This window comes from Trachurus trachurus (genome assembly GCF_905171665.1).
Source record: "Trachurus trachurus genome assembly, chromosome: 5".
Classification (NCBI taxonomy): domain Eukaryota; kingdom Metazoa; phylum Chordata; class Actinopteri; order Carangiformes; family Carangidae; genus Trachurus; species Trachurus trachurus.
Window position 1 is genome coordinate 31537680 of NC_139896.1, and position 15674 is coordinate 31553353.

At 43.0% G+C, this 15674-nt stretch overlaps 1 protein-coding gene across 7 annotated transcripts in view; it reads right to left on the reverse strand.

The window, feature by feature from the left end:
* atp2b2 (ATPase plasma membrane Ca2+ transporting 2) overlaps positions 1-1249 on the reverse strand; it is a gene marked incomplete at its 5' end in the record, with an annotated part of 65511 nt that extends 64262 nt beyond the window's left edge. For all 7 annotated transcript variants that reach the window (XM_083970995.1, XM_083970993.1, XM_083970994.1 and 4 more), the window contains one exon: positions 1051-1249. In XM_083970995.1, coding sequence (XP_083827121.1) covers positions 1051-1249 — 199 coding nt within the window. The remainder of the gene's footprint in view (positions 1-1050) is intronic.
* Positions 1250-15674: the final 14425 nt, after the last annotated feature.

Sequence of the window (15674 nt, forward strand, 5' to 3'; positions counted from 1 at the left end):
GATTACAGGTTACCTCTGATGTCACACAGGTGACACTACATGAATACTAATCAACGATCCCAACATATGGGGAGGTGGATGATTTCAACACCATTATAAATATTCAACACACGGAGGCAGCTTCCAGTGAGCTTCATTTCTCCAGTGTTTGCTGCACTGCTGCTGAACTGTTGCTCTGTCCTAAGAGGAAGCAACTAAAAAATCCTACGAATGCAATACATGGACAGAGTATATGACGCATTTTAATAAGTGCATGACTAAATATTTAAATTGCTCTCTGATATTAAATGCATAAAGGAATTATGGTGTACGCGTTTCTCGTTTAGATGTAGAAAAATGACTGTACTACAGTAACCTGCGCTTGTTAGGATAAAAAAAATAGAACTGGAAATATAGATTTGTACTGAAGATATTATAATATTACTGTATTTATTACTAAAATGAAATGACATACATAGCCAACAGATAAAGAGTTATGTTTTTCTGCTTTCTCATTTCTCAATATCACCCGGTCCATATTTGCAGACGCCTCAGCACATTCAACGTGGCCCAAGCCTCTACTGTGTTGCCCCAGAGACCTGCTCCTTAACAAGGCTAAGGCTGATTGGCTGACGGGATGGGAGAATGACAAGGGAGGTGGGGGTTGCGGGGTGGTGGGTGCTTGTGCGGGGGAGGGGGAGGGGGAGGGGGAGTGAGGGGGCTAAACTGTCCAGAGAGATTTCTATGCATACTAAACAGGTCTAACACTAGCTGGCTGAGAAGAATTTTCATTAGTCCCCCTCAAACGGGACTCCCTCCCCTGTCTGCTGCTGCAATGCTGTGCTCACGCATTTCTCCAGGTGCTTTTCAAGGTTTCAGGCATGTCTGTGCTTTTACACAGCAGCAGGTGCACTGAGTAAATGATGATCAATATCCAAACCAGCAGGGAATCTATCATCAATGTCAGTGTTAAAGAAGTACAACACATTCCTCAAGATGAAGTCTGTCATACAATAATCCATCAGTGCATATACACCTACACACATACACACGGACATCATGGGGACTCACCTTCTGTGGGTGAGGTTTTCAGTCGTTTGCACAGTCCCTCTACGCCCCCGTAGTCCTCTTGGAGCTTGACCACCCCCTCTGTGCCACGCAGCTCCATGAGCGAGCGCAGCTCCATGACCGAGCAGCCGAAGCCCGCCGCATGGTTGTCCTCGTTTCTTTGGTTCTTGGCATAAAAATCGCTGTTGGACATGTCCCCCATGATGTCAGCTAGTCAAGTCTGTTAGATTAGTGTTTGTTATTGCTTATTGATCAATTAAAAAGCTTGCACAAGAGAGAGAGGTGAGCTCAGTCTCATCCAAAAAAAAAAAAAAAATCCAAAATAGGTATCAAGCAGGCAACAATAACCAAAAAAGAAAGGGGGGAAGAAGAAAACGCCACTTGTAGGTAAAGTAGGCAGATAGAGAGATTCGAAAGGGGAAAAAAATTCCAAGGGGATCAATCAATCGATGAGCAACTTCTCTGTTTCAGGAGAGGACTGTCAGAATTCAGCAGACCAAAAACCATCAAAGAGAAGAAACAGAAGAAGAGGAGGAATAGCAGCAGAGAGCGAGGAGAGGAGGGGATGATGAAACACAAGTGGGGAGCATCCAGGTGAGCGTTCGGACAGCCCCAGTGGTCAGGTCCTGAGAAGGGCAATGATGGTGATTGCAAGTCCTGTTGGTCTCAGTCTCACCACGGCTGCAGTCCAGACCCGCTCCATGTGTGGCTTCCCATTGCTGCTTTTCTGTTGCCGCCGCTGCCGCTCTGTCTCTACATGGTGGTCTTCCCCATCACTGCTACAGAGAGAGAGAGGGAGAGGGAGGGAGAGAGAGAGAGAGAGAGAGAGAGAGAGAGAGAGAGAGAGAGAGAGAGCCGAATTCACGAGATGAATTCAAAGAGGACAGAGGGGAGGAGGAGGGAGAGAGAGACACAGAGAGCGCACAAGGATGAGTGTTGTGTTCTCAGGGCAGGGGTGAGTGCAGCGGTAGATGATGCACAGCTGAAGAACAGCCTCTCCTGGCTGCTGCAGTGACTGTGGCTCTGCTGTCTCGATCTACTGCTGCTGCTGCTGCTACTGATGCTGCTAACCTCATTCTGAGGACACCGCTACTGACAGAGAGACGGAGAGAGGAAGAGAGAGAGAGAAAAAGAGAGAGAGAGAGAGAGAGAGAGAGAGAGAGAGAGAGAGAGAGAGAGAGAGAGAGAGAGAGAGAGAGAGAGAGGGAGGGAGGGCGGAGAGAAAAGGATGCTCCTTTCTGGTGCAGAGCGGAGAGGAGTTGTGTGCGGGTGGGAGGCTGGGGCTGCTCTGACGACAAAGCGGAGAGGCAGCACGTAACGCTGCACTGTCACAGGGAGGATGGGCTGAGCCGTGGAGCTGCTGCTGCTGCTGCTATCTCTCCACTAGTTCCCTCCAACTCTACAGTAAGTGACCTCTCTTCTTATGCAGACACTCTGTGGGGACACATGCCTCTCTGCCTGTTGCCTTCAAATGCCTCGCGTTAATGACTTTACCCCGTGAATCCTGCCCTCGCACTCACACTGAAAAAAGGAAAAGCTGTGCAGTGTGCAGTGTGCAGTGTTGGGGGTGGTATAGACTGCAAATGACTGGATTAAGGTGATTTCAGAGTTTGTAAATGGATTACATTGACTACACGCTTACTTACTGGTGTAATAAAATAAAAATAAAGGTGTTATTCTATATTTGTATTACAGACAAGTCTCCGAAAAAAGATGGATCAATAACCAGCATCTGGCTCCCTCTCCTGTCATAATAGTATTTGGAAAACAAGAGACATCTGTATTACGCAACACAAGCAATACTTATTAATAGGATCAGTTCATTGATATTTTCAATCTTTCCATGAGATCTGTGGACAATAGGCACAACAAACATAGAACACAGTCAAACAGTGAACAAAAGGCTATTGATTTATATGTCTGCCTCCAATTTATTCAGTGACATCGGTGACCCAGCATGTCACGCACATTCTCAGCCGACGGCTCGAAATAAGGGTTCGTTATTAATCGTATTATCCTAAGAAAACCTCTGGCTCGCAGCTGCCCTTCATCAGCGCCCGGCCACTCATGGGGAGACCTGGGATCCAAGTGCCACTGCACTGCATCACACCGTGCGCATCAGTGAAGCAGCAGCACAGTGTGAAGCCGCTCTGACTTCACTGTCTCTTCATTGTTGTGAGTTTGTTATGTTACATTAAAAAGCAAAAGTGGCGGAGCATGTAACTTTCTACAGAATAAAGATTGCGGAGGTGATGTGTTAGAACTGGTTTCAGCCTGTTGTATGTCATGATTAGTGATTAAATGTATTATAGATGTGGGAGATGACTTCCCATTGCAAAAAACATAAAAGATGTTTGACACAGAGGCTTCACTAGCTCTTTTCTTAGACACTATGGCTTACTCAGCACAGCGACTGATAATCTAATATTTATGGAGAAAATAGGAAGTATTTGCTACTGTATTTCACAGTTGTGATTTTCTTAATGACTTCATCAGAGGGGGCCCCTGCAGGATGCTCCGCCCCGTCTACGCTGAGAGTCTGGCTCCGCCCCTGTGCAGAGTCGCAACAGAAGCGGTTGTGTGCTCGGGAGCAGCGGGCGGCGACCTTGTCGCTGCAGGCCGGTGAGAGATCCTGCCAACACGTGAATACACATCTGTAACTCCACAGGTACCAGGCCGCTCTGGTAATGAGAGCCAGCCCTCACTAAAGTGACAAAGTTAAGCAACGCAGCCAATGTCACGTACAGTAGACGGGTGTGACCTACTGAACATATAGTAAACACTTCTGTAAAGCAGATTAAGAGGAATGTTTCCTGGCAGCTACATATCATATCAATAGTGAAACCTCACATATTCAGGCTTAGTGGGATTTGGATAGTTCCTCCATTTCTTAAACAAAAAAGAACAGCATGGGGCAGAACTACTTCTTCCTCTCTATTTTTTCTCCAACCCTTCATGCTGTCCCCCTCCTCCTCCTGCCGATCAGGTCCAATCAATGTTGGCGGTATTCTCTGCATGCCAAGGCAGACATCTGTGCCGGCCAGATCCTCCAAAAGCGTCAAATGAAAGCAAACAAATGCTCTCCCAGGAAATTCTATGTGTGTTTGTGCGTGGAAGTGTGTGTGTTTGTGTGTATTTGTGTGCCTGAATGGTTAATCAAGTGGCTGGCTGAGGACAGCGACTACATCACACAGGTAATTCTGTGTTGCACCAGATGGACCACCTGCGAGAGACAGACACCAGCACCATCACCACTTACCCTGTGTACATGCACTGTGTTTTGACACTGAGGGTTACACTGCCTTTCTACCACACTGTCCAACAGAAATCTCAATACTGAACTGAAAACAGCTGCCTGATGGTGGTTGCTGTTGCAAATCTGGGCTGACGTGACGGAAGTGCAGCTTGTCAGCATATCTGCACACCAATAATGCCTCAACACAAAATACGTGCATAATTAGATGCCAAAACACATCACCGTTATTCCAAACATGACAAAATACATTCATATCTCCCATAATCTACAATGTCAAGCAAAGACATGGATTAATTAAAGACAAATCAGGAAAAGCAGCAACGCAAGCGATCTGTGTAATTCATTCAAGTTCGATTCAGACCTTTTCTGTGTCACCCCTCGGTTCTCTCCAAAGCCGCTCTCATTTGAAATAAGAATATATTGAGCAATGCAGCATTACATGACTAATTTAATGCCGAATGCCAGCGCAGCTCCCTCCACAACATCTGTTCGTCATCGACCACGTAGGACTGTGTATTTCCAGCTTCACATTATCATGTTGATGATGTAAATGACTGCTGGTGGTGTTACATTCTGCCCCGCATGCAGCTGCCTATGTTTAAATTACGGTGACATGCGCAGGAGTGGGAGAAGATTGAGATGTGGGAGGGAGGAAATGAGGAGAGGAGACGAGAGGAAGGGGAGAGAGGGAGGACGTGGATGGCAACAGATACAGACTGAAGAGATGGAACTTAGTAAGAGCAGGAAAGAGGGCAAGAACAAGGAACTTCAAAGCAAATGGTGTCCTTTTTATAGAGTGTACACACACACACACACACACACACACACACACACACACACAGCCATGCATACACTGTGTACACAGAATTGATTTCCTCTTTCCTGGAAAAGGAGGGCAGCTATAGAGCTATTGTTGATGGTTTGTATGCATTCATATAAATCCCAACAATGGAAGTGTGTCCAAAGCGTTCTTCTTTGCTGTTAAATAATTTGAACATCAAAGGAGGTTTTTTTTTCTTTTTTCTCCCTTACACACTTGTGACAGAAAGATTTCCCATCCACATCCACTCTGTCTCCAGCCACCGCTCCCGGCCCTGCTGCCTGTCTTCATACTGTCCCCTGGATCTCTGAGCTGTCTCCTTGCTACCTGTCTGTCTGTGTCTGACTAATCACTTTCCTCTCCCCCAAATCCACCTATAATTGTTGGCATTGCTCACTGTGGCTTGACAGTGAGTAATGAGCAACACATCACTCAAGGAGAAAGTGCAGCTTTTGAAATAATTAACAGCTTTTTACCTAAAGTGCGAGGACGCTTAATTGAACTTGAGCACCATATGGAATCCACATTAAAATCATGAAGCTCCGTGGCCAGATGCTCAGACCATCTGACCGGCCTACTGTACAGAGTTTGCCTCGCTACCAACTACTGCAAAACCACAGAGGGATCTATTACAGCTACTAATACACAACACAAGAACACCGCCGCCAAGCAGCAAGTAGCTTTACAGACAAGAACCCTGGAGAATGTAGTAGTTCTTTTTTTTTTGGAGGACCGGCAGTGTTGCACCATCTGTTACCTTTCTTCTTCCAATTGTTGCTTTTTTCATTTGAATGGTTAATTTTTAGGAAATGCACATAAAAAAAACACATATTACACTTTAACACCACTTAGAAACCCTGCAGTTCTGATTCTATCACACTGTTATTGCCAGGGCTTTATATTTTCTTAAGTGTATCACATACAGAAATACACTCTGTGTATTACTAAACAATGCCTTCCTATCTCATCAGTATTCTCCATTGATTTTGTGCTTTAAAACATTGGAGATTTGATTTTGCATTAAACTTTGTGGCTGTAGTTTGTATTATGCTTAAATCCCATCAAAGAAGTTCATATACTGCAAAACGGTCTCTTTGTTAATTAACCTTCAGGAAACACTTGCTCAAATTTACATATTAAAACTGTTAAGTTCAATATACTATTGTGTATTCTATTTCAGTGTGGATTTTATTCTTACCTCATTTAAAATTTTCACGACTAATGATTTATCTGCTGGGACTCTCCGCCCTGTGACTGTAAATAGTAAGTGATAATGATGAGTCGGTGCTTAGAGTAACCTCAATGAAAGGTTCCTGATCTGACCAGTACTGGGGGAGTTTACTGTCCTCCGCTGTAAAGCCATGCGCATTCCCTGTGAATGTCTGTCTCAAAATGTCCTTGAGCACAGTGAGGCAGGGCTGAGGTATGAGCTGTGCCCACTGCACCATCACCATCACCAGCAGCAGCAGCAGCACTGGCATATGGCCCCCCCTGCCTGTCACAAAGAGAAGTGCAGGAGATTTCAATGACGACGGTACTGCTCTGCTCACCTGCACAATCAAATCTGTCAAATTATAATTCCAGACGACAGGTTTACAAATGCTCATATCGGTTCATATCATGTCGATCAAGTCAGGATTCTTTATTGATTGAAACAAGGTGTTTGTGTAAAGGCGACTGTGTAACTGATCAAAATGTGATGCAATCGATGCAACACCAGCAGGACAACTTCAGCCTCGAAAAGGTAAAATGTTCCAGATGTGCAGATGACAGTGTGATGATAGTGAATCCACTTCCTGTTGATTACAGCAACTACTGAGGACGGGAGGCGCTGATATAATAAGTGAGGTATCTGATTGGTTCTTGCCTTCTCAGTTTGCCTTTATGGAGGATTTTAATGACAACATGAAACTCAGTGAAGTCTTAAAACAACAGTTTTACAATGTAAACATGGTTTGTTTAGAACCTGCACTACACCGACGGCAGTTAATCAGTTGTGAAACTGGTCGGTGAACAATGTACAGGGAATCCCCTGACACACGTATTAGACAGCAGCTGCGATACCGCATTGCAATACACACACACACACACACACACACACATTACCAGAGAGCGAGCGAGAGGAAGACGCGTTAACTGACATTGTCTCTGAGGTGAATTGTTATATAACAACCTCAGAAAGAGCCTCCTTTCAGCCACCATGCTCTCTAATTGGGTTGAAAGCAGCTGTCATGCTAACTAAGTGCAGCAGACACAGTCTGACGAAGAAAAGGGTTATTTTGGAGAGCGATGCAGGAGCTGGGAAAGAACTGCAGCTCCAACTCCGTCTCCTATCAGGCTGGAGAGAAGATAAAGCCAAGAGGAAAAAAAACATAGAGAGATGAGTCAGAGAAAGGACGAGACCCCCCACACATACACACATACATACTTGCATGTACTGTATGTGTGCTTAGCCTATGTCAGGGCATAAATCACTAAGGGGTGGGGGGTGCTTTTGAGGAAAAGCAGTTGGCCAGGCAACCCTGATAGCTGCAGGGGTTGCAGTGTGTTACTGCAGAGTGAGATTGAGAGGAGAGAAAGTGAGAGCTGGTGATGACTGGGTTAGAGGACAGAGCAGTGCACAGTAATATAAGCCTTTGGTGCAAAACAGAGGAACCCTAATGGAGCCCATTATTCACATCTATGGAAAACGTCGCTAAAGGCTCAAGCAGTGGCTCGATAACTGGTGACTCCATCTCTCCCTCACTCGCTGCCTGACTTCCACCTGCCTCTTCTTGCTGCTCCGCTTCTGCAGCGCACACACACACACACACACACACATACACACACCTATTCAGGCTGGTGTGCCGATGTCACCTTTCCTCTCACCTTGGTCCATGCTTTCATGTGAAACTGCCTGCTCATTCTCACTCGCTGGGCATCTTTTCATGAACATCGCTTCATTATTTGATCATTTGTAAGAAATGACTGGCTTCTTTGTCCTGGCTGTCTTTCTGTTGTGCAATCTGAATACTTTATTCAGGTTTGTACTGAGTGTGCACACAGCAGGGAGGTACTGTAGATATGGGAGATATGGAGACGTAAAGTGTAATCCTGCCTGGAGCAGCGGTGTGAGTGCACGTGGACAACTGTAATCAGTCAATACTGGCCTTTTAAAATGAAAAATGTTTAGAACTATAAATCTTCCATCAAATTAAACGCTCACTGTTTATTGAATCATAAACTCTTGGCGATTTTTTTTTACCACGTTCGACACAGAAGTTGCAGATCTCATTTCACATTATCACTCACTAAAACCTACTCAAGACTTTTCACATGGTTTTTTTTTTTGCTGATGATGTGATGAAATCAACACAAATCCTTTCAGATGAAGGTTTAAAGCAGAAGTAAGTGGAATGTTTGTGTTAATATAAGTCTTAAATAGTTCTATCTTCCGACAGCAATCACTTATATAGAGTGTTTGGTCTGAAACACGGGTCTGTCAGTCACTCTGCTCTGCTGTAAGCCGAGGAGAAAACTTTCCTTGTATCCTACAACCTTTATCCAATGAGGAGAGAGAACGGCATAAAGGGGCGGTCCTCTCTGTGTGTGCAGCCAAGGGATGCGCGTGAATGTGGTGACGTAGGGACGAGGGCGGGGACTGCTAACTCCATCGGCTGACAGGAAGTTAGCCAAAACAAGCGGATCGCTTACTTCTGCTTTAAGAGAGCAGGAAAATAACCTAAGGATGGCACAGGAGAAAAGAGTGATGAAGAACGAGACTGTAATGTAGATGTATGTGAATTTGATCAACATAACTGACCATGTTGTTGATCCTGGACAGTGAGGGAAGCAGGGAGCAGATGCCAGCCCTCAGGAGGTGCAGAGAAGAGAATTGGTGTGTAGACTGTGTATCACATCTTGATTTTGTTTTAGCAGTTATTTTACAGTGTAGTTTGCTTTTCATTTGTCTTTGTCCTCTTTGCCTTTTCCTGTATTGACTATACTGAGGTTTTACTGTTTGTAAGGGCTGAATCCAGACATTCAATACTTTATTGCTCCCACTACTTCCAGTAGGTGATACCATATCCCTTACTGAGTAGTGAATATTTTTTTTAGAACATATAAAATGCCTTTTTACTCTGTTGCAAAGAGTAGTAACTATTACTGGCTCTACACGCTCTGAACAAGGTGTTTTCCATCTGTATGTGTTTTGTAATGCCTGGTTATTTATTCTGATTGGGTTCTGTGTGAGCTGAAGACATTGTTTGATTTTACAAAGAGAGTCACAGGTTTGGTGAATGTATTTGACAACTGGGGTTTGTGTTTACTGGTTTGACAAAAGCACAAAGGGTTTTGATTGTATTAGTAATTGTGGAAAAAAAAGTCTAACAGATTGTGGTTTTGCGTCTGCATGAGATCATCCTGTAAAATAGGAGCTATTTTATCCTCAACTGATAAATTCTCCAATTATACCAGACTCCTGGCCTGATCCGGAGCATGCCTTGCTGTCAATCACCTTGCATAGGAACTCAGGGGAGTGGAACCATGGTAAATTATAAGGTAGGAGGTGTGAACTGAAACACATTTTACTCTATTTAATTTTTATTATCTCTTTGTATAATTACATTTTTCTTTAATTAAGAGAGACTGATGTAGATTGAAATAGAAAGGCATAGAATAAACAGCAATGAGAGGAATTACACATTCAAAGGCTAAGGAGTGTCTGTCTTCTCAGAAACGCTATGATTAACGTTGACCTCATGTTCTTCCTGAAGGAACAGAACGCATCTACAGTATCAGTCACTCTACTCGGTGATGTCTGTCCTGTAACTTACGCAAAGCTATAAACACGGCACAATCACACACCAAACACCTCAGCCGAGCGTTCATATCAGAGCTGAACACACGAAACGCACAGGGAAATAAGCAAGATATTTAACTTGTGCTCCAAGAAGCTGAACAGATGGGGCTCTGTGCTGTCTCCTCCAACAGAATGCAATGTAATGAAATATATATGAGGGTATATTTTTTATTTAATGTGGACAAGCCGTAGCTACTGTATGTTTTTTTTTTTAGCCACACTAGGGGCATAGCTGGCAGTCAGCTGGTCCACTACTTATATCCAGATTGAAATATTTCAACATTGCATGAATTGAAAGAAAGAAAGAAAGAAAGAAAGAAAGAAAGAAAGAAAGAAAGAAAGAAAGAAAGAAAGAAAGAAAGAAAGAAAGACGGATTGGCACGACATTTTATAATTGATCCAATGACTTTTCCATGGGTTCAAAATTTTCAATTGTCCACTGCTTTAGTTTGACCTGCACAAATGCTGACATTACTATTTTGCTCCTAGCACTACACTCTGCTGAAGTAGCCTCTGCACACACAAGTGCTGCTGTGGACTGTAAATCTTGTTTCTTTATTACAGGTTAAATTAAACTGCCTCACCCATGCCTGCAGGACATTAATATAATATTAAACAGTCTTGATGAGCATTCCCAGAAAAAATGTCAACAACACAATGCCTGTGTGTTGACTCAATTAAAGGCTTTACAAAGAAAACTGTAGTAGGGTCAACCTCTTCACTTGTGCCAGCTGTGATAGTTACAACTTTCACAGCCTTTTTTTTCTCTCTCGTTTTGCAACCTTACCTATTTGAACCTAGCTGAACCTAGAACCAGTCGGTTTTAATCTGTTTCACCAGCAGATTCACTACCTTCAGAGAATAATGCATCAAACAAGTGGATGACAAATGTGCTTGTGGGGATTTTGCTAATCCACGCACAGTATGACACATGGCGCAGTCCACATGTAATATGGCTCACTGAATAGTAGTGGCACCGAGTCTGACACTTGCCTCAGAGGGTTTCTAACCAGGAAAGGTCCTGAAAAAAACATACTGAATCATCGTCATTTTCAAGGTTGAATGCTTAAAGCTCGTGTGTAATGAGGCATGGACTGCATATTTAAAGCTGTAAATTCAGGTGTTAGGGTTAAGTCTTTGACATAATGGCAAAGTTATGGCTCTGACAACTCAAATGAGCATGTGAGTGGACAAAGGGACTCTTGTATTTTTTTAATCAATAATGCCACTAAAGCTTGGACTAATCCTGACATTAATGAAAATAGGTTTATGTAAGAAGCTAATTTGGTTTCAGTTGGTCTACTTCTGCAACGTACGGTTTGTTGTTCAGCTGCCAGAGGAGGTAATCTACAGAAGATGAGAGGACAGCGAAGACGTTCAGTGATGTTCTCGTTATGGTAGATATTTGCATAGTCATACGTGAGAGAATTAACATTTACATAGACATAAAACTCAATGGTTAAAAACTAAAATGAGTCTGACACCCATCCTCTTCCATTGAATTCCCTGCTGGCCAAGTTCTTGACCAGAGCTTACTCATGTATTCCTCGATATTCTCTGTTGCTTCTCAGCTCGACAAGATGGTTAATCTCTCTGTGTCCTTAAAAGCCACACGGATCTAATCAAAGACAAGATCTTTGCAGCTACGACTTCCAATGCAAATGCAAATACTCTCTCTGTTCTCTTTGTCAATTGGGATTTTGTATTATTGTATTTCAAGTCTTCAGATTCAGGTTGCAACAAAATCAAATGTTTGAAATAATTCTGATGGTCCCAGATTAACTGTAAAGCAGCAGACTGAAGCCCTTAATCCTCAAAATTTCTGGTTAATTTGTGCCGATTATCTACTATTGTTCCAACCTCATGCAATCTAGGTCTAATGATCAGTCGTTAGAGGACGAAATATAAATATATTATATAAAAATATTGATATTATCTATTTTGTGTTGTAGCATCAATAACTTCATGGCCATTAAATTAGCAAAATCCTGTTATCATTCCTCCTAAATGATTTGTAGCATTTATTCCCAGTGATCTCTTTATTTCTGTCTCGCTCACTGTCTTTACAGCTCCTTTACATGTAGTGTTTTTATTTCCACCACTTTTCCCGTTATGCATTTAAATAAAACACCTTGTCTTTCTGCCATTTCTGTTTTGGAAATTCCCCTATACAGGAGGACATTTTGAATCTCTTAGGATCCTGGTGGAGGTGTTGGTGAAACTGGTATCTGTAAACAATCTGTGCGGGGCTAAAATCATGTGTCAACAGCTAGTAAAGCATCTGGTTGTGGCGATGCATTTGTGCCATGGTTTCAGGAGAAAAAAAAAAAAAAACGTTGGTTCAGGCACATGAAGAAAATGACTCACATCCCTGGTTTCACAGGAAAATAGGACGGCAGGCATAAGGTCTAGAAAGATAGACTAGAAATAGAAAGAGACACAGGGATGTAACTCTGACTTTGAATTCAGTGGAGATATTACATTGATAGATATTGGCGGTAGTATGCACGCAGTAAAACACAATAGCAGCTGTTAAAATGACAACAAAAGACTCACAGGAGCCATTTAGCCTCAGCAAAAAATATGTATCTAGTAGTAGTAGTTCAAATCTGTCAAGATATTCAAAATCTGGAACCTCGCACAGCGTGAAGTCCTCACTGACCACATCCACATCACTTCCTTAAAAACGCCCTCATTCAATCATCATCATCACACCAAGAATATGATAACTGACAGGACAGGAATAAAGATAGATAACAGCCTTTCATCACATACACTAGTGTATCAGCACAAACACACACTTTGCTGTCAGATTCTCATATGACGGGAGACTAGAAATCAAAGTCCTTCCACCTGGATGAGATCTGTTAGAAAAATGCTGAAGCTTAGTGCTGGATCCAATGCACAATGTGACATTACACTCAACACCAGTGGGTACCAGCATCATGTGACTCCCTCTGAGTGCCCACATCCTGCCTTACAACATGTTCTAACACTGAACACTGAACACTTGCTATTTGTGGGATATTTAGTTTCTCTCTAAAACCTCTAATGTCAAAATGATTCATTATTATTTCGACCAATCTCTCACTTACTTCTCCTCTCCTCTCCTCTCCTCTCCTCTCCTCTCCTCTCCTCTCCTCTCCTCTCCTACCATTGGTAGAAAGGCTTACAAACTCAAAAGGAGCTATTTATAAAATTACAGAGCACCATCTATTATCCTGTGTCATTTGTTATTACCAACAAGGTACTTACAATAACAGCTTCTGTCCTTGGCTCAAGCCTCCTATTCAAGATGTCTTTCTTTTGTAGAAAAAGGACTGTCAAGTCTCTTTACCCCTGCATTTGTCGCTATGCTACACAGAGGTGATGGTGACACAGCAAAATTTAATGCACTGCGACGCTAACAGATTGTCTCCTGGCTATATGAGATATGACAGAGCAGTGCAAGGTATGGATTTTCACTGAAGGCTGTTTCTCTTGTACTTATCTGGTGACTTCAAATAAAAGGAAACAAGAACAAATATTCGTATATGTATTAAGTACTTTCACACTGAAAGGGGGACCTTGGTATTTGCTCAGAGCATATGCTCACAATTGTCTTTTCTCGCGACTGCCTCATCACCTGCGTGTTTGTATCCTATCCTATTAAATGTGAAGAAAGAAAGAAAGAAAGAAAGAAAGAAAGAAAGAAAGAAAGAAAGAAAGAAAGAAAGAAAGAAAGAAAGAAAGAAAGAAAGAAAGAAAGAAAGAAAGAAAGGACTGACACTGCCTCTGAGCTGTCTGGCTGTCTTGGTGCAGTGGAGCTGATGGTTGAGGTCACACAGTCATCCCAGCCCCAGAAGAGGCACAATCAATTTCCTATGACAGCCTGTCTAACAGTGTGGCTGACTGACTGAATGAATGACTGAACAACTGATTTGCTGACTGAATGGATGCACGAGTGACTGAATGACTTTGTGGCTAGGGGAATGGGTGACTGGTTGTTTGACTATACCTGGCAGTGATGATATTTCTCTGAATGATTTCATGTGCACATACTGACTAACTGGCTTCCCATTGGACCGACTGGAAAGTCGAGCAACCGCACGACAAGCCACTGAACCTGTCAGTTTGATAAGATGAGTAGAGAAATGTTTCACCTAACCACCGGTAGTCAGTGAAATCCCCAATTCAGCGGCCGGTGACAGCAGTCAGCCACAGAGCCGGCCACACAGCCAGTCAGCCAGGGAGCAGACAGCCGACAGATCAAGGAGGAGAGGTGATAATGTTCCCTATTAATTCAGCCACCATGCCAAAACAGTCAGTTAACTAACGCAATGAAGACAGCTAGCAGGCCAACACACATGATGAGTTACGGCAGGAAAGCCTGCTGCTATGACACTACCAGTCAATAAGTGTGACAGAGAGGAGAGACTGCAGACTTCATGCTGACAACAGATGGCCTGACAGTGAAGAGGTGTGCATCAAACATTGTCATCTAGAGAAATGACAGGACTATCTATCTATCTATCTATCTATCTATCTATCTATCTATCTATCTATCTATCTATCTATCTATCTATCTATCTATCTATCTATCTATCTATCACATATGTATAAATAAATAGATGGATAGGGGTATACTATAAAATCCCTAAATGGATAATTAAAGCTTTAAATATGATATATAATATATACAACATATATAAAAGTATACTATAATTACAACTAATACAAATATGTATAATATGACATGGGGTACAGTCCTGGCACAGCACGCTCTCATGCGCACCCTGAATGACAGTCTCACAGTACGGGCCAGGAAAGAAAGAGCCAAGGTTGGTAAAAGGTTGGTAAAAAAAAAGTTCTCAAATGATGCAGCAGGATTTCTCTTGGTTTAGAGAGAGAGGGGGGGCAGAGGAGGAGGAAAAGAGGTGTTTCCTACTATCATTGTGGAGAGTTCAGTTTCAAGTTTAAACCACGTTGACCTGGTGATGGGTTTGGGCTGCGATGGAGCGGATCGCACTGCCTCCAATACACACACAGAATAGCAATCCCCTTGTGCTGCAATGACGGATACTGCGCTAGCTAATATGGTTTTTCGTACGTTTTTTTTTTCCTTTTTCTTTTTTTTGTCCCTGACTTGGCTGGTCTCTCCCTGCCTGCACCTGCTCTCTCATCACCAGAGTGTGTCAGGATCACTGGTTTGTCCTACAGCCTCCTTCTGCTCCCTGTTTTCTTTCACTTATAGCCCTGGACCATGGTAACAGCTAAATGGACCTTTGGTGGGGAGCGTGCAGGTAGAGGAAGACTGATTGAGCCACTGATAAAGAAAGAGCACTACTTTCTACTTCGATGCAGCACCCCATCACAACAGCCTAATGATTATCATGTACTCGCACAAATGAGACTGTGTGAAATTTGAACTGGCACGCTCTCAAAGAAAAGGATGCTCACAGCCTGGAGCCTTAGATAGATACACACGTATCAAATAGATTGCAAGACATGACTTCATTCTGCAGGAGAATTACTGTATTCTTCATCTCCATCTCTGCTCTCCCTCTCTGACTGAACACCTGTCTGTCACCCCCTCGCCTGCCGACACAGGGCTTCAATTTTACCCATGTTGTGCGTAACCCGCTACAAACAACAGACTGGCATGATGTTAATGAGTACAGGTGGTATTCTGCCTCTAAACATGCAGGTGATTTGCACCGAAAAGAGTA